Source organism: Mus caroli, unplaced genomic scaffold (assembly GCF_978045245.1).
Source record: "Mus caroli unplaced genomic scaffold, Mus_caroli_1 scaffold_18, whole genome shotgun sequence".
Classification (NCBI taxonomy): Eukaryota; Metazoa; Chordata; class Mammalia; order Rodentia; family Muridae; genus Mus; species Mus caroli.
The window spans coordinates 30,922,300-30,947,727 of NW_028227273.1; the positions used below are offsets into that span (position 1 = coordinate 30,922,300).

Sequence of the window (25,428 nt, forward strand, 5' to 3'; positions counted from 1 at the left end):
ATGCTGAGCAGAAAGGCAATGTCTTTTCAGAAAATTAAAGGAAGTCTATATCTCAGCTAGCTTGCTGAGTTATTGGTGCTCACAGAAGTAATTTGTCTCTGACTTTGGCACATACCCAGAAAGCTTTCTTCTGTGACAAATGCTAACAAAGTATTCTTTATTAAACCAGAAGCCAGCTCTCCGCCCTACCTTTGGGATGGGATTGAGCAGAACCACCCCAGACTTCTTGGTGATGACTTGCTTTGTATTGAAGTGGTGATCTATAAGCTGGGGAATGTTTGAAAACCCGGTGCCCTCGAATCGATACAGATTCTGGGGAGAGAACAACAACACAGAACTATCAGGAAGACATTGTTTCAGAAAAAAAAAATTGATCTTAATCCAGGAGTTAAGTTCTGTTTAAGGAGAGCTGACAGTGCACAGCAACATAAATATCTCTAACAATAGTCAACTACATACTTACAGATAGTTAAATATTAAAATAGAAACATGAAACTCTATAATCTACTGCCAAATATTCTGATAGAAAAATGTTTAGACCAAACATAACTCACATCATTATTACAGTATAGAGAAAGCTAAGAGAACTCAAGTGCATTTTACAAAAATGATGACCGAAGCAAACAAGGCAGGTGCCCACTCAAGTTTAAGCACAAGGAGATGTTTGCATGCGTCTCCACGTCTGCTCCATTCGTAAACTTTCAGTACCAAAAATACGGTCAAAGGTTCGAGGAAGCCCAACAACATAATATATATGATACTCATTTACTTGCTAATACAATGGGTTTTTCTACAGTAGGACCTCAATGTACCTTTGATATATAAAAATGTAAAGATGGAAACCTCATTCACACAAGAGAGGAAGATAAAGAAGTAATGAAGGGCATCAGTAATAAGCCTTTGAGACCAGCAAGCTCAGAGCCAGGCACCTTTTTAGATGAATTCTGGTATTTCAGTGTACATGTCATGTGTGTGGGTGCACATGGAGGCCCGTGCTGGCTAGATTGACAGGCAGCTGTGAGCCTAACAGAACTTCATTCTCCTCACGGCTGAGCCGGCTCTCCAGGCTCAGATCTAAGTGTGTTGCATATTTCCTATCTGTAGGAAAACAGAGTTTTCTCTGCAGAAAGAGTCTGTTGTCTTTCCTATTTAGACAGTAGTTCAATTATTATATGTAAGAACTGACAGCAGGAAATGTAGACATAATCCATTAACACACTTGTCAATGGCAGGACTGCAATGCACTGTAACAAAAGCTTCCAGAGGTTGCTCCTCGGGTTTAACTAACGCATAGGAAGTGTCAGAGATGTAATGTGAATGTGTAGCACTTTAAGAAACCTGTGAAGAATCAGAACTCCCCAACTTCATAAAACTAGGAAGAGAGAGCAAGAGTGATTGTCAGAGGCTGAGGAGGAGAACATGAAAGAAGCAGAAAGAAGCTAGATTAACAGTCCAAAATCCCACTGGAGAGGAGGCGGAAGGATATTCTGCTGTTTGGTAGATACTGTTTGCAACAATAAATAATGGAGTGGAAAACTAACATGTCAACAAGGCACAGCCTGCAATAGTAACACCAACCACAACATTTCAACCAGACATGATTTCTACCTGTATCTACTTTCGATTTATACTTAACACAGCAATCAGGGCACCTGAGGATAACTCCTTTGCCTTGCTTAATTAAAATCCTTTCTTCCTTCAGCATAAAAGCCAAAGATGATGTATGGTAATCTGGGCTCGGCGTGGTCTTTCCACTTTATCTCTGACCACTCTTCGCCTTTGCTCACTAGTCTCCGAGCACTGTAATTACCTTTCTGTTCTAGAATATGAATGAGATGCACTCCCTTCTCAGAACTGGAGGTTTGCTCCATGGATGGCTGTCTAAGGAGACGGCCCTGTGGGTGATAGCTCCCTTACTGATTTCCTGTGCAGCTCTTAGCAGTGTCTATTTGGTGAGGTAACTATAGACACCTACATACACTGTCTCCACAACACAACTTCATTTCTTTCCTCCTCTGTGTTATTGTCATTTTCTCCTTAAAATATATAATTATTACATTTGACCCTACTAGCACAGATATTGTACTTATTTTTTAAAGGTATGAGTGTGTGTATGTGTGTGTATGTCCTCAGAAGCCAATAAATAAATAAATAAATAAATAAATAAAAATAAAAGGGGGGAAAGGGAGGGTGGTAGATTCCCTCAGGCTGAAGTGGCAGGTGGTTATGAGACATTTATTTAGCATGGATGCTGGGGGAATCTAACTTGGGTCCTCCGGAAGCCATCTCTCCAGTCCCGTTTTTACTTATGATTTTTGTTATCTGACTTCCTTCTAGAATGCAGGCACAGGAAGCAAGAGATTCATTTGTTTTCCACTCAGTGTGATAGCCCTATGGTCTAGTACAATCTGTGGCATATATGGCCTACAGAAAGAAACATGTGAATGACATAAAATTCATTAAGTGTTATGAAGCAAAGAGACAAAACCGACAACTTACACATGGTTCACACACACATGAGCACAAGATGTTAATGTGCAATATTGAATATTAAGTAATAAAATGAAGTTGATACACAATGCAATCTCCCATCAACTCTGCTCTAAGTCTTAGGTGACCTATCTACCCCCAGAACTACACAACTACCTAATAAAACCTAGATTTTCTGTTTCCCTTTCTTAATTTAAGAACATTTCAAATTTTGAAATTACTAATTTTACAAAAATTATCCTGATACCTGTGAAGTTCTCAGCAATCTAACATGGTATAAAACCAGTAAATTCCCTTTCTTAGACAGGAAGATACATTGATGGATATAAAAGCATTAAGACCTTCTCAATGATGTGTGAGCAAACAAAAGAGAGAGGAGGACACTCCCAGTGTTTGTGTTTGTCTCTTTACTTTCAAGATTCCACATGCTGTACTAGATCTGGCTTCAAGCAGATCTGTATGAGTTCCTCCTACCTCCTGTGACCCAACCCCATACAGAATGATGCGACTTTTATGATAATACGGTAACAAAGTAAGGGTTTCCTGTTTGGTCGGTTGGTTTGATTGATTTGATTTCTTTGGAAACAGAATCTTGCCATGTTCCCCAAGCTGGCCTTGGAATGGCAGTTACTTGATTAGTAATGCCTGGGAAGGCCTTCTGCCTCCTGGGAAGTAAGCTTTTGGAATGACTATGTCTGAAAGTATATTACAGGTATAGAAAATGACATAATAGTTTCACTTAAACTTTAAAGTAGTTATTGCCTTTCCCTAATGATGACTGAGTGATTACTGTACAATGGAAAAAAAATAATTTTAACTACACATGGATAAGCCACAAGTTTAGAATTGCTATGCAAAAACTTGTTGGCATTTTACTGCACACAATGAGACCCACAGCATGAATTTAAAATGTACCTCTAAAGAGTTCAGAGACTGCAGTAATGAATCTAAGAAATTCATAGGTTTAATTAATTACCTCAAAGTGAACTTGCTACATGATCAATATCCGATCTCTTTCCATTTCTTAATTTAAAAAAATATGTGGCTGGCCAAAGCTTTGTGCATATATCAGCTACAATGTGATGCTCTCATTCAATGACTATGTCAGGTATCAAATAACTTTTAGTAGGATATCCATCACTTGAGACTTTGCTCATTTCTTTATGGTGAGTACAGTAAAAATCTTCTATTTGGCATGTATACTACACTATTGTTAATTATACTCTACCTACTATACCATGAGAGTCAGGACTTCCTACTTAAAATACAGGCACTGCAACTGTGAACCGACCTCTCCTGCTTTTAACTCTCTCTGCTCTTCCTGCTTCTGTAGTGACTACTGAACTCTGGGCTTCTACCTGAATTATTTGGCATAGCAACACTATCCCACCAAATGCACGATGTTAGCCATGGCAGGATTGCCAACGTTTTTGTGGCTGAACAGCATGCCAAGGTGCACATGCACCAGAGCCTTCTCTTCACCTGTCTACTGGACACTGAGGTGGATTCCACATCCTGGCTAATCTAACAGTGTAGAGAAAACCATGGGAGTATCTCCTCTTAACATGCTCTTCATTTCAATTAGTCATGATCCAAGACACAGGGTTTCCAGATCATGTCACAGCTCTACTTTCCTGATGTCGGGGACACCCCACACTGATCTCTATAATGGCCACATTAATTAACATTCCCAACAAAAACATATGCTTCTGATGAATGTAGGGTGTTGGATTCTGCTACTGTTACATTACATTCTGTCTTTCCTTTATTATTTGTTAGTAGCTTTTTTCTATATTCAACTAACTACTAAATACCACTTTTGTGTGGTTGCTGGCTCATATGTTTGGGTCCTAACATAATACTCAGTAAGTATATTCTGGATGAATGAACAAGTGAATGAATGAATGAATGAATGAATGAATTCACAAACAAGAGAATAAACAATGCCATTATAGTGAAGATTTTCATCAAAGTTTTATTTTAAAATATGTATTAGTTTACCTTTAATTTATCATTGCCTGTGAATCTAAGTTTCATGGCTCAGTCAGCCCTAAGTTCACACTGGTATGTATACAAGTTTCTAAGTCACTAGAAGCCTATAGGTTTTTCTAATGGTTGTGGCTTAATCTTTATTTAAGGTAACTAGTATTACCATGTGCGTTGACATAAACTAAAACTGTGGACAGATATTTTTCAGATGTGAGCCATTTCAAATATTGGACTGAAAAATAACAAATGCAGGCAACATTCTTCCATTCGCCAAAACACTGCCACTATAAATTTCTCAGTTAGTAAAGTCAAAAATGTCAAAATTACTATTCATCTATTTAGAGCTCAACAATGCCTGTCTACCAGGGAGCGGCATGGCAGTGCTTGGGGCCTAAGGGAAGGCTCAGTGGGTGAATGCATTTGCTTCAAAAGCCTGCAACCTGAATTTGACTCCCCAGAACCCAAGCGTTAGAAAGAAAGAAATGACTCTAGTGAGCTGTCATGTGACCTCCACGCATGTGCAGTTCTCCACACATCACAAACACACGTAATGATCATAAATAAGTCATTAGTTTAACAATTTAAAATGTGAATATATGGGTTATACTTATCATTTTCTATTTACTGCTTAATAAAGTCAACAGATATTACAGAAAAATAGAAAAAAAAACAGTAATAGCAAATCATAAAATAAATTCACCACTCTTGAATTGAAGATGTTCCTTAATAATATTCAACAAAATAGATCGTAGTTTGAAACTAGTTAAAGAGGTACTTATCTCATAATCTTAAGTTTTACTACCGGAAGAAAAATACATGGTACTTGCATTACTTTTGTTTTTAACTTAAAATACTTTAGTACTCCAATTCAACGTTTTAGGTATTTCCATTTAAATTTATTGTCTTTTAAATATGATATTTTCTCATTAAGATCAATATTTCAGTCCGTTTTAGAGAGTTATATTTATGGAGTTAGCAGGAAGTTAATGTTAAACTTAAGGCGTGGAAAGCAGGTCTCATAAGCCATCCACCAGCATATTTCAAGTCTACCACACTGGACTACATCAATGTATACATAGTAACTAGACTGGACACGTACATCGACAAATTGTATGATAAAGTGCCTCCTTTGTCCGTCAGAATATACAGAAAGGACATATTCACCAGGTTTCCCATGGCTCTCCCGCACCAGGAAGTCTCCTTGCTGCTTCAGCAGTTCCTGTGCCTCTATCCTGGGGATGGCACCATGGTACCAGTCATGCTCCGCCAGGGGCTTCTCACCCACAGAGATCACATCACACAGCTGCTAAACAACAGGGAAAAACAAGTTAGGGAAAAAAAACTTATTCTTTCCTAGTAAAATTCTTTGCAAGTATCCATACATATGTTCTGCCTTCATTGGCCAATTAAAAATTAAATTAAATCTGACATTTTCATCATTATTTTAAAAAAAAATACCTCCTGGAGTACCAGGGCTGAAGTTTAGTACAAGTAAATATCTTTTGACACTTTCTATCATGGACAGGGACATTAGCATTTCAGGTCAACAGTCCTAATCTTATTCCCCTTACATAAAATAGATTTATTTAATAATATTGACCAATCAGAAAAATTATGAAAGAGTGCTTCAGAGAAATTTATAACAAACACAGTAAACATGTGTTTTTCATTGAATTGATTAACTCTGGAGGCACAGACTGTGCGCTGTGCATAATGGCAGGTAGGAAGGGGTTCTGTGCTATGCATAATGGCAGCTAGGAAGGGGTCTCTGGCTCAGCCACCTCGCTAACTCACACCCACTCCTCTATCTTACCTCTGCCACAACATGGCCGGTCTTGGGTTTGTAAGGCAATGGCATTAAAGCCCCGGCAGAAACAGGGTCAAATAAAATCAGCAGTATGCCAACACAACACATGGAGGGACAACTATAAGCCATGAACACAAAGAAAAGCAAGTCATCTATGGCCTTAGGGGGACAGATGCTCACACCAAACAGCAGAAATAAGTACATGGCCTTCAAATTCCTGAAACTAAAGGAAGGTGAAGTATAAATGCTATGACCACAAGTAAGTTTTCTTATGCTCTACCCATCTACAGGAACTAAATAAATTAAATTGCAGTATTTACACAAATTATTATGGTTCTCAGAATACAGCATTGATGATCTTCATGAAAAGAAATTACAAGTTGGAAACAATCAGGATTAATAATAAAGTTATAGTTCGGGTCTAAAATGCCCTCCAAAAGCCCTGTGTTGAAGACTCTGTCCTCAGACCATGGTGGGTGAAGTCAAAGTAAAGAAGTTAGATCATCCAGTGGCTTATTCTTGGAAGGACTCCCAACTCCTTCACAGACGTTAAGAGCCAAGTATGTACTTCCACCAATGACTCAATTATCCCTTCTTCCTCAGAAGCTATATCTCTCAGCACTCTGTCATACTGCAGGAAAGCTGACCAAACACACACATGCGACGATTTATGGGCTGATAATGAATCTTATGATATCTAGGTAGTAAGGTGATAACTAGTTTTAACGATAGCCTTCTCTCATCTGTATCACTGAGGAGGTTTAAAATATTTTAATACAAGTCTAACATACCATTATCAAAAATTCATCTTACTGGTGATAAAAAGAAAATGTCCCAAAGAGGCCTCAAGTATATCACACATTTTTGTGGTTGTTCTTCCATTTATGACACTGCATTTTTTAAATATGGACCTGATGTGGCAATTTTTCATTAGTAGGCCATTTTTAGTTTTAGTGCTAACAATAACAAAAACAGTGATGCACAACAAGCCAACCACCATTAAGCAAGAAAATAGATACTACATTTGAAAGGGGATGTGAAGCCTGCCCAAAGCTGGTAATTTTTAAAGAAGGTAATCAAAAAAGTTGAGTATTTCTTTCCCACATTCATCACACTATATCTAAATGCAGTAGTCTCCGTTTTCTGCTGCAGTGGAAAGCTATTTCTAAGCCTCTCCACCAGCAAAGCGCCCACAGATGACGAGTTTAAGAAACATCCTCCTCAGAGGGCCTTCCTGACAGGATGCCAATCTGTTCTCCTGCCCGGTTAGGTCAGCTGACCACCAATCACAATGCCATCTCATTAGGGCTGGAAGAGCATGGAGAGGTCAGGAAGTCTGAAATGGGTTTCAAACATGAGGTTCAACTAATACCAAAGGTGTAAGAGATCGATTTGAAGATAAACCATGTTTGGGAGGAAATCATCTTAAGAAAATATCTATAGGGTTTGTACTTTGCCTTTTGTGTTTAAGAGAATAAATATATTTTATTGATAAAATGAGTCCCAATATCAATGACAGCATGTTTTCACCAGTCGAATGTGGTCACTGGTAATTTTACATCACACATTTCAGTTAAGATTGTGAGGAGACCGTTGCAATCATCAGCACATAGCCATACTTAAGTATAGAATACAGAAGTGTAGCATGATATGTTTCTTATTTTAAATATTTGAAGAAATACATGAAAAAACAAATTTGGTCTCATATAATATAAATTGTACAAAATCAACCTCAATAAGCCTTTCGTAAAAATTATGTCTAAGTATTTCAAAATTTGCCACTCAGAGAATAAGTTTGATGTTCCTTAACACAACTGTGTAGAAGAGATTAGCACATGACTATGATATAACACAAAACATTTATAGTTCCTTGTTACTTGTTTTTAACACTTTACAACCTAAAAAAGTATAATTAAAACCTTAATAATAAAAGACAAATTGTATTTAAAATGTACAATATTTAATTTTAACTTCTCTTGTTAGGGGAATTACAGATTACTTTTCTAGATACAAAGATGAACACAGAAAACTGCATGAAAATGAGAACACCCTCCACCCCATCCCCCCACAATTCTGATACTGTAATTGATAACATCCCTACCCCCAGCCCCGCTGATGGTGGACAGCTCATATTCTGATCCTAATACTGTAACTGATATACCCCTTATACACAGCTGTAATGTAGTTTTCAAGAAAAAATGTAAGCAAAACATATTTGCATTATGATTCGACATAAAAAGAAATTGGGACAAAACACCCAGGGAAGGAGTTACAGAGACAAAGTTCGTAGCTGTGATGAAAGGATGGACCATTTAGAGACTGCCGTATCCAGGGATCCATCCCATAATCAGCTTCTAAACGCTGACACCATTGCATACACTAGCAAGATTTTGCTGAAAGGACTCAAATATAGCTGTCTCTTGTGAGACAATGCTGGGGCCTGGCAAACACAGAAGTGGATGTTCACAGTCAGCTATTGGATGTATCACAGTGCTCCCAATGGAGAAGCTAGAGAAAGTACCCAAGGAGCTAAAGGGATCTGCAACCCTATTGTTGGAACAACATGATGTACTAACCAGAACCCCGGAGCTCTTGTCTCTAGCTGCATATGTATCGAAAGATGGCCTAGTCGGCCATCAATGGAAAGAGAGGCCCATTGGACTTGCAAACTTTATATGCCCCAATATAGGGGAATGCCAGGGCCAAAAGAATGGGAATGGGTGGGTAGGGAAGTGGGGGGCGCTATGGGGGACTTTTGGGATAGCATTGGAAATGTAATTGAGGAAAATATGTAATAAAAATATTAAAAAAAAAAGAAATTGTGTGTGTCTGTGTGTGTCTGTGTATGTGTGTGTGAGACCAAATTCTAATTCTAAGATTCCTAAAATTAAAACAATACCTATGTCAGTCAATACAGTGCAGAAAAAAATGACTTTTAAAGAGACAGGGCTGACTAATTTAAAAAGTTTGGTCTTTATTTGAATTAAACAACAATAATTTGCATCAAGACGTATATGAGCCTGATTTTAAACAATGTTTTTCAGAGTGCTATTATGAAAGGGACATTATATAGTCCACAACCAATAATACCAGTCCACAGGCACCTGTAACATGGAACTAGGAAGTTGATCATCCAAGCACTGCAACAATTCTATATAAAATGAGTGTTCGAGAAAGGGCAATACTCTTGACATGGCTGGAACAGGTCTTGGTAATTTTAATGTGGTTTGAAAGCTTTCCAACTCAAATGAATATTATGATTGCCAGGATGCTTCCAATAAGTACAGCTAGTGCTGCCCAGTGCCTCTGCCATTGGCTTCAGAAACAGGGTTTGGAAAACAGTTCTCAATGCAAAATGACAGCCTTGTGAATATGGAAAGATCCTGGATGTGGAGCTGGTCCCAGGCTCTGGGACACTAATGATGTGACACATGGCTGCCTTCACATGCTGAAAGAGTACTTGCTTGGAGCTGATGCAGTGTTAAAACATGACTGTAAGCTCAGTACATCTGATGTACCAGACACAGACCAAGTTAAAGTCTAGTTTGCCTATCAGCTAATTATCTCATGTCCTTCCTTCCATCAAGATCTAAATGTCACACTGGGCCCTCTCTAAAGGTCCACAATTTTACTCTTAGTTAAAAACATGCAGACTAATCGGTATGCCAGTTAAGATGCAATTACAATTCACTTCATTTCTTATATATACTTACTTTATTTTATCTAATATTAAGCATTAAAACTCCAATTTTAAATAAAGAAACAGTGATTCCTTACTGCTGATTTCTAAGTATTTTAAGCAAGTATGCTTCTAGATGGAGAAGACTGAATTTAGACCTGCACCCACGTCAAGGCGCATACAGGAGTCAACTGTGAGTGTGAGGAGCACGCGGGATGTGCATCACAGCTTTTCACACAGGCATCAAAATCACAAGAATAATGGTGCTCACCATCAGAATCAGAAGCTGTGGAAGAACGGAAAACTTACAGCTAAGGAAAAATATTTGTACACTGTGTGTATGATAAGGGACTTGCTTCCCCTCAAACACTTTTAAAGACTCACACAACTCAACAGCTAAGAAAACCAAGCTTTATGGCTGAGGGTACATCTTACTGATAGAGTGCTTAGCATGAAAACCTGGGTTCAATCAGCAGATTCTCAAAGAGAGAGAAAAAAAAGCACACAAACAAATTGTAAGGGTGCAAACATTATAAATAGAATCATCTCTAAAGAATACATAGGTTGGCTCTCTTTCCCCCTTCTCTTTCTGTCGCCACCTTCCTTGCCCCTCTCTCCCAATGAACCTCTTACATGTGGAAAAAAAAAAATCAAAGAATATGTAGGTTGGCAAACTGCATGTATGAGTAGCTGCAATGGGCAGACGAGCTTCCTGGAGACCGCCCACTCTACTGAGCAATTTTTATGCAGCTCAATATGAAGATGAACTTTCATAAAATAAAATTTTTTGAAAAAATAAAATATTGTTTAGATGAATTAATGATTTTATAGAATTCCTCATTTGGTTTAAATAGTTTTAGGAAATTAGGGTAATTGATAGCAAGTTTAAGCAGATGGCTTAAGTTGTTTTGCCAGAAAGATATAATAAATTTAGAATTAAAGAGTGGAATGTGCCCCCTCCTTGTAGAATAGTGAGGACTGCATAGGTTAGGCAGGGAGTCTAGTTAGCTTGCATGCGTTACCAACATGGAATTTTACTTGGAAGAGAAGAATTGGCATGGGAAAAGTTAATGATCAAAGAAAACATTCATTCCAGGTTGGGCCTGAGTTCCTGGATCTTGCAATCTAGGGGTGTGTCCATTGGTTTTGATGTGCACTATGAAAAGACAAGGTTAGGAATAAAGAGCAATAATTCCGAGTATTATAATAGGGGATAGATGCTTAGCTACTTTAGCTGAACAAAACTTCAAAAGGAAGATGTAAGATAGATAATGATCTGTTTCTTGGCAAATGCAAATTGTCGTCAGCTAAGCATAGGGAAAATTTGGTACTATACACTGGCTTGCTTAGTCAGTGACAAAAGAATTCTGGCTTTAGGGTTACAATGAACTTATGGAGCGAAAGATAGATGAAAAATGCTTAGTTAGGTATGATTTCAAAAGACATACATAATCAATAATCCTGCTGTAATTTCCTTTTGTATAATGGTTTTAATCTGTTTTTGAAGAATATGTTTTGTGGTGATTATTTTTAGAGAACATCTTTCTTGTGGGTATGAGGTAATTTTTTTCTTACATAGAGAACTGTGTCTTAGGTGGTATCAAAAAGCTATAAGAAAAAATAAAGTTGTCGGAGGCTGCTTGTTGAAGCTTTGCTCCATCCACCAAATGTGCGTGTATGTATGTATGTATGTGTGTATGTATATATGTCTAAAGTGGCTGAAGCTTTCCAGTGAGGCTTCGCTCCATCCATCCACAAATTTTATGCATGCATGTGTATGTATGTAAAATGGTTGGAGCCTTGTCACATCTACCCAACATATGAATGTGTGTGTATGTATGTATACATATATATACATGTATGTGTGAAGTTATTGGAGTTGCTCACCAGAGCATGCATACACTAAAGCAGGCATACATCCACTAAGTGTGTGTGAAAGTATACCTGCTTTACACAGTCACTGACCCCATATCCCCTTCCTTGAATTACTGAACATATTGTCAGAGTCAGTCTTAAGCAGTATTTAGCCAATTAGCACATGAAGAACACTTAACATTATTACTCATTAAAAAAATTCAAATAAAAATGACAATGACAAAGCATAATGACTCCATGCTTGAATAAAACAACACAATAAAACAAAATAAAGTTCATGCTACATACAGAAAAACCTTGCCTCAAATAAACAGAATATTTAAAGCAGATAAATAGACAGACAGACAGACAGAACGAACGAACAAATAAAAATTCAGGGAGCAGCAAGCATTGACAATGATGTGAGAAAACAGTAGTGCTAAGACATATACTGTTGTTAGAGCACTCAGACATATACTGTTGTTAGTGTGGTTAGACATATACTGTTGTTACAGCACTTAGACATATACCGATGTTAGAAATGTAAATATTGCTCTCAGTGTAGAATGCAGCCCACTTAAAAACTTAAATGTAAGACTACCGTGTGACCCAGTAATTCTACTACTAGGTATATAGCAGAGAGAGAGAGAGAGAGAGAGAGAGAGAGAGAGAGAGAGAGAGAGAGAGAGAGAGAGAGAGAGAGATAGTTTATATTCTGAAGAATGAAAAGCATTCACAACAGCATACTTCATACAAACTCAAAAGTTGAAAGTTTTATCATAAACGCTTATAATAATGTGATTTTCACATGATGATAAGGCTAAAGTTTATAAGATAATGAATAGACATATGATATGAAAAATGTATGCAATGAAATAGCATTTAGCCTAGAAAAGAATTTAATATGCCACATGGCAAAACATGAATAAACCTTAGAAGTATTCTAATAAGAGAAGGAAGGGAAATATAAAATCCTGCTGCTAGATGATCGATCCTGTGTATGTGAAAGGTCAGGCAAGAGGCATGTCCACAGGATATGAAATATCAGGAGATGGGGCAAGTGGGGACTGAGGCTATCTTCGTAGGGGAGGACTTCTGGGGGACTAAACCATCCCAGCATCCTGGGATAATTACTGTTGCATGTGGGACCAGGGACGGGGAGGGGGTGTAAATGGAGGCAGAGTCCATGACGATGCCTGCAGTTCAGACCCTGGAGAACAGCATCAAAGTGCAGGTCTGACTTTAATGGTTATTACATGAACTTATATATAGCTTTTTAGTCAACTCCGGTAAGTATATGTATTCAAGGGCAAATCAAGGTGCAACAGGTGTTATTTAGCAGAATCTGGCTCGCCTGTTCAGGCCTGTAGGGGAGGGTCCAATCCCCGTGGAGATTCCTGTGAAGGAGCCACCAGCATGCCCTCCTGTCCTTTGTGTTGCCTCACCCATAGGCCAGGAGCTATGGAGATCATACACTGTGTACTGGATCAGGACTCTTCTAGGAGTCACAGGAGCCCAAGGTGTCTCACTCTATCCACTTCCTCCTCCACCAGGTGTACATCCACATCCCCCACAGATGCATAACACAGCAAACACACTGAAGCCTCTGGCGAACATGTGAGAACATGAATTTTATGTCCTGTGAAGTTTATCACAAGGAAGCAAGCCATGTACTAATGTGGCTAGCATATAAAGGGTTTTTCTGTATAAGAAAAGATATCATCTAACATAAGCATAAAAATGTAAACTATGATTAAATCATCTCTAAATAGCTATTCATTTTTGGATTCCCAGGCTCATCACATGCAACAATCACATTCACATTAAAGCTCAAGCCCTCGGTCAGTGCACGCTTGGAAAAGAGCAGGCAACACTCGGCAGGAGAGAGCAGCTCCACGTGGTCGAAGGGGTGGGGTGGGGTGGGGTGGGGATAGGGGTGGGACTTCATCCTGGAGCACACGGATGTTACAAGAGATAATCATATTCTACTGTGCCCCACCATGTCAAGCCTAACTGAAATGTTAATGATTAATCTAGCAAACAAATTACTTTTATATCAAATGTCCTTTACAATGGAAACACAAGCTAACACATTTTAAGAACACAGATACAGTAATAGCCATTATAAAAGTATTATCTCCCTAACACTGTCAACACTATGCCTCTGGTAAGGTTCCAAAGTCACAGAAAGCCCATAATTAGATACACGCAACACAGGGAACCTGTAACTTGCTGTCTCCCTTTACCCATGCTCGCCACAACAATTTCAATGACCATAGTGCGGCATGGGCTCACATCACCTCACACCTTCAGCAAATGCTAGAATGGTAGATTATTTTGAAAAAGCCTTCAGCCAGCCTTCATTACAGTATGCTTCAAAAACTATTCTACTTTATCAATACTTAATATAGTTAATATCTTACAGTGGCTATTAAACTTTATGTCAATGGGTTATATATATAGAAAGTATGTATATAAAATCATTCAATACTACCTACAGTTTCCACCATCCAACAGTGGCCTCAGAATATCTGTGGACAATAATGGAGGTCTACTGCAAAAAAGCTATTTCTATCCTCCCTATAAAAATTTTGCCTGGGGGTATACTATATTCACATGTAAACAGAGTCCTGTGCATACAAACAGTTGAATCCGACCCAAGTTTTCTGCTTGTGAGCATAAACATATACCCGGAAAAAGCAAGACAGTGGTCACTAAGAGACAGACACCATATAGTTAATTCCACTTACTGTTGAAGATCCGAGTACCGACTTTGGAGACTTAATTATCCCAGCAATTGAATGACGAATAGACTCAAATTTGGATAGCCTCTCCTTTCTCTCCTGGAAATAATAAGAGGCAGCCATCAGTAGCAGCAAACCATTGAGTGTTTACATTTTACTATTTGGGTATTTATTCATAGCTCAGTTTTCTAACTATGTCAAATATAAACTTCCTGACCTAACCAACACATGTAAATTTAAAGCATTCTGCCCTTCTGCTCCCTCAATATATCTCTTTATTTGGGAAAAATGAGGAAAGTCATATAGATGAAGGAGAATCAAAGAAGAACAATAAGTTATTAAATAATAGGTACACAAAATAAGAGGCAGAGCTCTAAGAAAGCAGAGTAGGTATGGATACTCTAAAGTAAACAAAAATAAAACACACGTGTGAGTTTTCCACAAGAAAACATTAGAGGGAAAAGAAAAGAATCATGTCAATCAATCATGTGCCATGTCAATCACGATGTAAGGACATGAATACTGTAAGCCAAGTTAAGTCTCCACAGGCCTCACTTGACAGGATCACAACAGCAGTGACCACAGGGAAAGAAGGCCAGGTAAAACATCGAGGATGGGTGACAGAACTTGCTAAGTCAGTCAGCCTGCACATTTCTTTCCATGTATATTTCTGAATACCACACATCACAACAGAGGAAAACCTTCTGGGTTTTAAAACATCCAAGTCTACTGTCCCGTACAGATGAATGGAGTGAGTCCAGGCAACAAGACTAAGAAGGAGATAAGGGCCGACTAGTGGGGAGTCCAGCACTCATGGCTGGGTGTAGGACGGTGCAGAGCACATGTACTGGAGAACACTTCAGCAGCAGGGTTTCCACTCCCCAGAGAAACCTGCACTTTCTCCCCTTCCTTTCTGGAATGTCTGTCTGCTCTGAGCAGCTGGAGAGGTCACCTTGTTGCTGCAGTCACTGACAGAAACGTGCAATGAAAATGATAATGTCACCTGTACAGCAATGACAGTGTCACAAAAAAAGCAGCAGGCACTTCTGTGCCTGAATGCTTTTCCTCTGGGCAGTGTTCTTCATGAGCACACTACAGTGTTCTTCCAGAGTGTGAGTACTAAAAACATGCAACCAAACATGACACGGAGAAAGCAGAACCCAAAACTGTAATTTTTTTCTTCAACTAAGCTTAAAAAAATTATAGGAGAAAAGTTTCAGTATCAAAAACATTTTCTGTACATGAAATGATGCCGTGTACTCCATGTATTTCTATGTATTTGTATGTATTTGTATGTGCTCATGAATGCACAACGTGCCCTATTTATGCTTTTGACATCCCACCCAAGAAGAGGAAGCCTTTCATCAAAACTCTTCAACATTCCCTCAAGGGGTTAATATTAGGATGACACCACAGGTCAGAATCATCTGACAAGTAAATCAGCTGTGAGATCAAAATGACTTCAAAACCCAGTGTCCTGACATTAAGTCACAAAGTACAAGGATTCAATCTGCAAAAGCAGGCTTTCTACAGCTAAAGGCACTATTTAGATAGACTGATCTAAAACTATATTCCCAATCATGGTAATACCACCTTACAGTTTATAGACTAGTGATCAAACTGTAAATGGGATTTACACACTATTCTAGCCAGCATGTCTGCTCACTCGGTGCCCAGATTTCTAGGGGTGAAACATCAAATCCATTTGCCAAGGTCCTGTCTATGTAATACTTAATATCATCTTTAAATTACAGTTTATCAATAACATATCAGACTGTGATGAATTTACTGACAGGCTGATTTTTATAGGCAAGGATTAAATGGAAACTTAAAAGAATCACTTAAATTTTTTTTTCCAAATGCACTGTGATGTGTGCATGTGCGGGTGCTTGTGCTTGCGCGTGCGTGCATGCGTGCGTGCGTGCGTGCGTGCGTGTGTGCGTGTGTGTGTGTGTGTGTGTGTGTGTGTGTGTGTGTGTGTGAGGCTGCTGGTGTGAGGGGCTGGAGCGCTCACTTGCCCACCTCCCGTGAGGGCAGGATGGAGAGGTTGCTCCATAGAAGACAGGAGAGCAGATCACCTGGCAGTGACAGCTCCTCCCCGTGGAGGAAAGCAGAGGGAGGCAGTATTATGAAAACACATCTCATGTTAGGAAGATTCTGAAAAAAAAACAACCTTGACAGCCAGTTCCACATGCAGAATTAGTTTCACATTTCATTTAAGAATAGTTTTCATAGTGTGAAATTAAGTAAGTAAATGAAATCAGATCTTGATCTGTCCTTTCTGGGTCATAGTCTGTCTCTGTCTCTCTCTCTTACACACACACACACACACATTCACTGTTAACTTTATATCAAAGATTTAATTTTTAAAAGAAGTCATTTAAGAGGCTACCTTTTAAATTAGTCACCATAGATACAATGCCACTGACTGCATCTATATAACTGTATACACATACAACTGTACACACACACATAACTAGACTGTTTCATATTAACCATGAATACACCTGTGGTCACCCATTATTGATATATTTAACCTCTATAGAAAACAATACCTAAATTGCCTAAAGCGTAGTCATAACCTTCTAGTCTGATTCAAGGTCTGCAGCAGGAAGGAATGTCAGTGTCGGCCTGCTGAAGCAGGAACACAGACAAAAAGGGAAAGCATTAAGCGTCTGTGAAATCAGAGCCCATACCAAATGGCTGTCTTGATGCTGCAGCGAGTGATTACACCAAAACCACACAATAGTTCTCCAAGCAACACCCTGGAGGAAAAGCTATGGTAGGAAAGATAAGGCTCTCCCGCTGAAAGGACAGAGACTATCCAGACGTCTGCTCAGCTGACAACGTTCTCCTCAGTCTAGACCAGAAAAGTACCTGCTACCAAGACCCCTCCCTGTCACTGTGATGCATCGGTTCTGATTACAGCTTAGCTCTCAGTGTCCAGAGCACTGTGATTTTAAACAAGGTCTCTTTAAAAACGTCACACTTTTTTTTTAAATGTATTTGTGCCTTAATTTAGTTTGGGGGATATGAAGATACTTGACTTAGCAAGCGAGCTGTGTTTCTTTAAATAAAGATCCTTAATATGCAAGCAGCAGAGGCCAGCATAGCACTCTTAACTTGGTGGCACAAACATTGGCAGACATAGTCACTGCCACAAAGGCCAGTCCAATTCTCTCCCCAGAGGCCCTCAGCATGGGACACAAGAAGAAAAGTCTAGTCTCAAAGTAGCTATGGGGACACATTTTTGTTCATAATGAAACATTAAAATAATAATCTAATAGTATTTTCTACAGATTTCTGCAAACAAGTCCAATCTCATCATATTCTTTCAAGAGGCACTCCTCAGTGGGGGGAACAGTCAAACCTGAACATTCAAAGATTCAAGAGAAAGATGGAGTTGGCTGTTCTAGAACGGCAAGCTGAAGGTCATTCCTGGGGGCTCCTTGGTAAAGCAGCCATGACATCTGCAGGATGCTGCAGAGGAGCCACGACAGGAACAGTATACCACAGAGAGGATTGCTTCGGAATGCTTGGCATGAGAACTCCAGAAGTACAGGAAATACTGGCAATATCAGAACATCCTTGCAAACGGAATGAACTTATACATAAACAAATAACTCAGTCTTCTGCAGAGGAGGGCTTTCCTCAGAAGAATGAAAAGTGTGTGTTTTGTTTGTTTGTTTGTTTGTTTGTTTCAGCCAGGGTTTAGAACTGAAGTATTAAAGAGTTTTGGGATGGTTTGTTCTCACTGAAGGCACTGAAGCACTCAGGGCCTAGCCACCAAGTTAAGAGTGCTATGCTGGCCTCTGCTGCTTGCATATTAAGGATCTTTATTTAAAGAAACACAGCTCACTTGCTAAGTCAAGTATCTTCATATCCCCCAAACTAAATTAAGGCAAAAAAAAAAAAAGTGTGACGTTTTTAAAAAGACCTTGTTTAAAATAACAATGCTCTGCACACTGAGAGCTAAGTTGTAAAATGTCATAAATCATCTTTCTAACTTTCTTAATTCTATGTCACTTGTTTGTCCCTGGTTAAACATGGCTGCAAGAAGCTCCCTTCCTCCTTAACATCAGATACAGCTCAAGCTCTGGAGTGCTTCCTCCAAATATGGTAGTCCAAATCGCTGCTGCTGCTACTGCTGCTGCTGCTGCTGCTGATGATGATGATGATTCTTCAAGACGATTATATTTAGAACAAATGTGGACATACAGTATAGATAGAAGGTAGAAACAAAGATTGCCATATAGCTCTCTCTCTCCACATGCAGAGCCCAGAGTGACACAGCACTGGTGACTCAGAGTCACCAGATGGGATAAGGACTTGCTCTTGCTCTGGTAAGCTACTTTCCCCATCACAGATCACATAAGGATGCCACTGCCAGAAACTCCGCCTTTGCTTAGCCCATTCACTCCTCCCTTCTCCAAGACACTGTGGAGAAAGGACCCAGAAGGATGAGATGCACTGCAAGCCCCTTCCTGAGGAACAAGCCCCTGGTCCCCATACTGTAAGTGTTGATGACTTTGCTAAGTGTGAGTTTGGGGCTTTTTAAATATAATTATTATGAATTAGCTTGTCTAGATAGAGTGTTACAGAGATTTTGTTTTTAGAACATCCGAGAGACATGCTAACACAGTAAATTCTTCTGCTTCCTAAAGGAATAACAAAACAGGGAGCAAAGAATCCTGAGGGCAGACTGCAGCCATCATACAGGAGCTCAGAGTCCAGTTCTGCTGGAACTTAGCTAGAAGCAGTTGTGAGCTACCAGGTGGATAAAGGGAACACAACCCATTTCTCTGCAAGAACAGTGAATGTTCGCAACTATCAGGCTAGCTGTCCAGCACCCTCATCCCTCATCTTCAAGTTTTTGAGAAACTATTTTCCAGTGGTAGGGAACTTTCCTACCATGCATGAGACTCTGGGATTAGTCACCACAAAACAAACAAACAGACAGACAAGCAAATAACTAGCAAATAATGAAAACTTAAAAACAAAACTGCTGAGAATTCAGGAAGGAGGAACAGACGGAGTCGGTTAAGGCCTCAGAGACTCAAAAGCAGACTAGTTATCCATGAACATTAAAAAAAAAAAAAAAAAAAAGCCATCATTCCAGTGAATGAGGAGTTAGAGAAATCTGTGAAGTGCCAGGGTTTCTCAAAGTTAGAACAAAGAGAAAGGTTGAGGGATGAGGACTGGTGGTAGATCAGGAGAGAGCAATCCCTTCAGGTATCTGTACAGTCTGTATAATACCACTGTAAGAATACAAACTTTCAACTCCTTCACATCCTTACCAACACTGTTTTCTGTTGCTTGATGACAGGCGCACAGGTTGGTGTGAATGGTTACTTGCTTCGTTTCTGAAGGACAAGTTCACCAAATGTGAAATTCAATGGTAAGATGGGTTTTTAGAGCACAGTCTTCTGACCTTCACTGTTTCCAGTAAAAAGTCAGCTGGAATACAATCTCTCCTTTATATATAATGTTTTTCTTCCCTATTTTTAAATTGAATACAGTATGAGTAAATATAAACTTATTCACACACATGCAGAGTAATGGAAGAGATGGAAAGAGGGTGAGAGGGACCGACAAAGGGAGGGAGGGAGGGAGGAAAGGAGGAAGAGAGGCGGGGAGAAGCTGCAGCTAGAAAACAAGGCTAGTGCTGCTCTGATGCCCTCTGGCCTCAGGGCCCCTCTCCCTTCTTCAACCCCAGCTACATGGAATATATGATGATCACAGTCTGCATGTTTCCATGTTGTGCTTCAGTCTGCTTCATGCCTCTATCAGCATGCCTTCCATCTCCCTTACTTCCCTTCTTTGTCTGCTCTATTATTAACAAGCCCATCTAATGAATCTCAGTACCCATGTACTTTCTAGCAATGCTATTTTTATAGCAGTACACTGCTGCTGAAATGCTCCATCTTTCCACACCCATTGTCCACCCTTTGTACTGGATCCTTTTTGTAAAAGCTATACTGAACGCACCATCTGGTCATTTTGCTATCTGGGTCATCTCTTGTCTGTCTATGTTATAAATAAAGAGTCACAAGCCTTCTGAGCGTGTCATATAATTCTGCATTATTGCCAGGAAGCTTGCATAAAAGAACAGGAGTCTGAGTTCAATATTTACCTAGAGAAAAGCACATATCTATTCACCATTCTTGCTGTCAAAATTGTCATGTTATAGCAACAGTTACTAAGCAGGGTCTACATCAGTTGAAGTTTTAGTTTGATCTGATGACCAGTCACTTACTCATATCACTAAGGAGCTGTCTTTCAGACTCAAGTACCCAGCAGGAGGGGTCACAGCCCCATGTACTTCAAGAGCCACAAACTCAAGTAAATCCTTCCTACTATAAGTTGCCTTGGTTGTGCTGCTTTATCACAGCAACAGAGAAACAACTACTACTCTTGTCCAGAGAAAGAGAGGACAGGGGAGAGAGGGAGAAGAAACAGAAGTGACATCAGGTAAGGAGATGGGAGAGGAAGGGGGAGCTGGGGAGATAATCTCGTCCCACTCGGAGGGCCTTTCTACTTCTAGTCTGTCCCAAGAGCCTAAACACTGTCATTGCCAGTTTGTCAAAGCCTTGTTGGGTGCCCTTTATTGATACAGTGTGACCCAGGATGGCAGTCCAGAGAAACTTTCTCTCATTAAAGGCTTCTTCGTTCTAAACAGGTCCATGGAGGTTTGTTTGCTCGGCTTTTCTGATGGACGTTTACAAGCTAGGATTCAGTAGCTCATCACTTAACTTTGTTCTTAAGAATCATCAGTGGTCCCTGGAACTCTCCATAGCCAATCACATTTGCATTTATTCAGACAGTTACCCATCAGTCACCATTTCACAGGCATGCAGGATGCAAAACAAGAGTTATACTCGGGGTCCTCAAAAGGCAGAAACTAAAAAGCATTAATTCATCAAACCCAGTCTTCATTTTGAAGATATCATTTGAGGACATATAGCCAAGGTTACAGACTATATTCTGCAGCTGACACTTTAAAGGATTAAAGGCCAGGCAGGATAAAGAGGCATATTTATGCAATACCAGCACTAGGGACATGGGGCGGGAGGGTGAAGAGTTACAAGGCAGTCTGGAATACCTAGTAAGACCTTTAAAAAAAAAGTTAAAAGGCCAAATGTCTCATAAGTCTTGGTTTCTGTTATTTTGATTTTTAAAACTGCTTGCTAATTGTCTTTGTGGGTGAGAAGATCCTCTTTACACTATGTTTCTTGCAGATGGTCCACAAGGACACCGTGAAGACTACTAAGTCCACACTTCCTCTTTGTAAAGGTTTAAGTTTCCAGCTTTATCAAAGTGTCTTCCAGGTGCGTTGCTCTTTAGTATTCAGGTACAGGCCAGTGACCAATAATCTTTTCACCTGTTCAGCCATCCTCCTGCTGCTTCCAACTAATAACTGGGAACATTTAGAACTTCAAGGACACAGTCAAGAGTTTATTCATTAGGACAGAATCAGAAACAGTAAAACATAAAAGAAAGTCCTAAGACAATCAAATAACAAAAGCAATAAATTTTAAATAAAGAAAAGGATTGGTTTCATTTTTCACTGCTATTATCAGCTAATAACATTCAACCAAGAGATGACGTTCAGAAAGAACTAAAATGAGGCCCCTTCCCTAACCAAGAAAATATCTCCAACTGGTAACTGCATGCAATGCAAAAATGTTTTTTCCAGTAGAGTCTCACTGTGCATACAACCATAATTCAGGTCAGGCCTCATGCTCAGTAGCAGATGACCAACACAAAATGAACTTGGTGTGTTCTGTAGAATTTTTGTTTGATAATGCTTGTTTTGCCTTTTTTTTTTTAAACAATCTAACTGGTCTTTTTGCTTGTACATTATTGTTTCTAGTTTTGTGTTTTTATGGATGTGTGTGTATATACACGTGTGCATGTGTATGCGTATGTCATATGTGCTTGTTCGTATGTAGATATATATTTGCTTGTTTGTTTTCTAAAGAAAGAGAGAAGGCATGGAGTTGGTAGGGTGAGGAGGTTAGGAGGACCCGAGAGAGGATGAAGGAAGAGAAAATGCATTGTATGAAAAATATTTTCAGTAAAACAAATGCAGCGGGGATCAGAAGACATGGACTTAAGAAAAGAAGGAAGGAAGGAGTTGGCTAAGCTCTTCTCCCTCTCAGCCAGGAATAATGCTGGTCACTCTCTGGGGCAGTGCCCTCTCCTGCCTGAGACCCTTGGAACTGATTCAGTACAAGAGAGGGAGAGCTCCCAAGAAGGAGCAGAGAAATTGATGATGCGCGACTGAACTTGTCATGGATCCAGACATGATAGTAGAAGAACTCTACTCTAACAGGCCGACTTAGGAGACTGTTACGTCAACACAGACTGACTCAGCCTGCTTCCTTGGGTTGTGCATTTGTGGTTACAGAGTTCCACAGAGTAATTACAAATGTGTGCTGACACTATTCAAAATGCTAAGAACCAACCTAAGTGTCTACCAATGAGTGCATAAGGAAAATATGTATATTCACAATATAATAAATACTATTTAGCCTTGAAGAAAAAAAAATCACATCTGGAGAGACAGCTCAGTGGCTAACGCTTGCCACACAAGCATGAGGAAATGACATCAGCTGCCCAACACTCAGGTGAAAATCCATGTGTGACAACTACACCTGTAACCTGCAAACTACTAGGGAGCAGACACAGGAAAGGCCCTGGCCAACAGACCATGCAAAATTAGCAAGAGGTTCAAAAACTACAACAAGAAGGGAGGCAGGCAAGGCAGGTGACAGGTGGAAAGCACCCAATGTCAAATACACACATATTTTTTCCACAAAGAATTCTCAATATTTTCTACACATTTTGTTGCTATTCCTTGAATTTATCATTCATTGTCTTTTTCAAAAGGAATTATATTGCCTGGAAAAAAAGGTTTCCTTATTTGTTGAAAGAGCAATGCAAAGACAAAACTGATGAATGAGCTGGCCAACTCCTGAGGAACATAAGCTGTGTGCCATCAGGTGCTCCTGACTTCTGAAGGGGAGAACTTACTATGTGTGCAGCACAGCGCAGCACAGAGGCAGTCACAGGAGCCACAGAGATGGGAGGTGCCACTGACACTTTACTTAATGACAAGGAATTTTACATGTCACAGTATATTCTTCTTTTGATTTTTACAAACATAAAACAGTAAAAATAATTCACAGCTGGTAGCTATCTACAAATGGGTCAGGTTTTGTATTTGTACATGAGCCATGATACTCTACCCAGTAATATGTCTTTTCAATTATATAGACTCTGACACAGACACAGTATTAGGGATGACTAAGAAAGAAGATTTAGACATCAGACTAAGGTTTAAATTCTCAGTCTACCTTCAAGTTGCAGTCTATATAACCTTGGCCAAGGAGGCTATACGCACTCTGCACCAATTTTCTCTTGTGTGTTCTGAGAATCATACTAGCAGTGACTTTAGGAAGGTAGAGTACTGCCAAACAAGGGTAGAGGAAGATTCACATGGGACACACAAAGGGACTAGTAACACTCTGGGCATCCAAAAACTGGTAAATTTGATCTGAATATAAGTAACTACCATTCTACTGATGTCATAATCACAACACAGGAAAATTTTCATCAGTTAAAAATATCAATTATAACATGCAACATCTGTGAATATGCCATTATTTTTCAAGGGTGCTGGGATGACAATGTTAGCAGAGTTAGACATCAAGATGAGACTGTCCTACACTGTTCAAGCTGCTCCTAATGCAATGTCACTTACATTCAGAAGATGGCAGAGAGAATAAGAGCAGCCAGTGAGGCTATGAGGAAGAAACAAAGTGATGTGCTGTGTATAGGAGGCAACGAACAGCAAGGTTTTCAGCAGCCACCAGAGGCTGAGAGAAGCAGGAGCAGGTTCCCCGTAGAGAGAGAAGGAAGCAATAACCTGGTACAGTGCTCTGCAGCTTTGGATTTCCCCAACACTGAGGTAAGTTTGTAGTAATGTGTTACGCTGTCAAGAACATTGATATAAGGTGACAAAGAAAAATCATTTCACATTTGTCATAGAAAACAATCACTGACTTTATTAAAAAAAATCACCCTTTATAACAAATCAAAAAAAATTGGTCAAATATGACATCGTTCTCACAAATCCTATACAACAAAATTAAAGTGTGTGTTTGTGTGTGTGCACATGTAAATACATGTGCAATTTGTTTTTCACTTCCTATCCACATTTAGAAACTCATCTCAAACTGAAACAACACCTTGCCTCAAAATTTACTGCCAACTATATGTTGTAGTCGGAAAGACAGATTTCCTCAGCAGAAGCCTTGATCGTTCCAAGAAAGCATGTAGCAATATTTACCATCACTACAATTAAGAATTAAAGTGTTATCAGCCAGCTGGCACAGGAGCAAGAACACTGGCTCTTTCTCTGCCTTGATGGCATCATTTTCACACAAATCGGCATGGTTTGTAGCTCTTGGATTTCAGGGTGTAATACATTCAGGAAATAAAAAGACCTTAAAGGCAAAAAGAAGGCTATGAGGTGGCTTACTGTTCAGAGTACCTGCCTAATGGGTAAGGTTGGCTTCAATCCCCAGCAACAAAGTGTATGTATGTATGTATGTATGTATGGATGGATGGATGGATGGATGGATGACAAGAAAGAGGGGAAGGAGAGAAGGAGGGAGGAAGGGAAAGAATATTCAACTTTCAAGCAAAAAAATATTTGTGTATGCAGATGGGACATCACTAAAAACATCAACATTAAAGACAAGTACAGAAATTCCTAATCAATTACTCTCTCAGCTGTTGCAATGTAATCGTGAAATAAAACTCCCTAAAATTGCAGTAGAAAGGACCTCCTATAAGTT

At 39.4% G+C, this 25,428-nt stretch overlaps 1 protein-coding gene across 7 annotated transcripts in view; it reads right to left on the reverse strand.

Annotated features, from left to right (window-relative positions):
* The window catches only part of Fer (FER tyrosine kinase), a 279,057-nt gene that overhangs the window by 157,454 nt on the left and 96,175 nt on the right, over positions 1–25,428 (reverse strand). For 5 of the 7 annotated variants that reach the window (XM_021186574.2, XM_029470881.2, XM_029470882.2 and 2 more), the window contains 3 exons: positions 14,570–14,662; positions 5,579–5,785; positions 190–312 (listed from right to left, as the gene is read on the reverse strand). In XM_021186574.2, the coding sequence (XP_021042233.1) occupies positions 190–312; positions 5,579–5,785; positions 14,570–14,662 (423 nt within the window). The remainder of the gene's footprint in view (positions 1–189; positions 313–5,578; positions 5,786–14,569; positions 14,663–25,428) is intronic. The other 2 variants (XM_029470883.1, XM_085833133.1) reach the window with 1 other exon arrangement.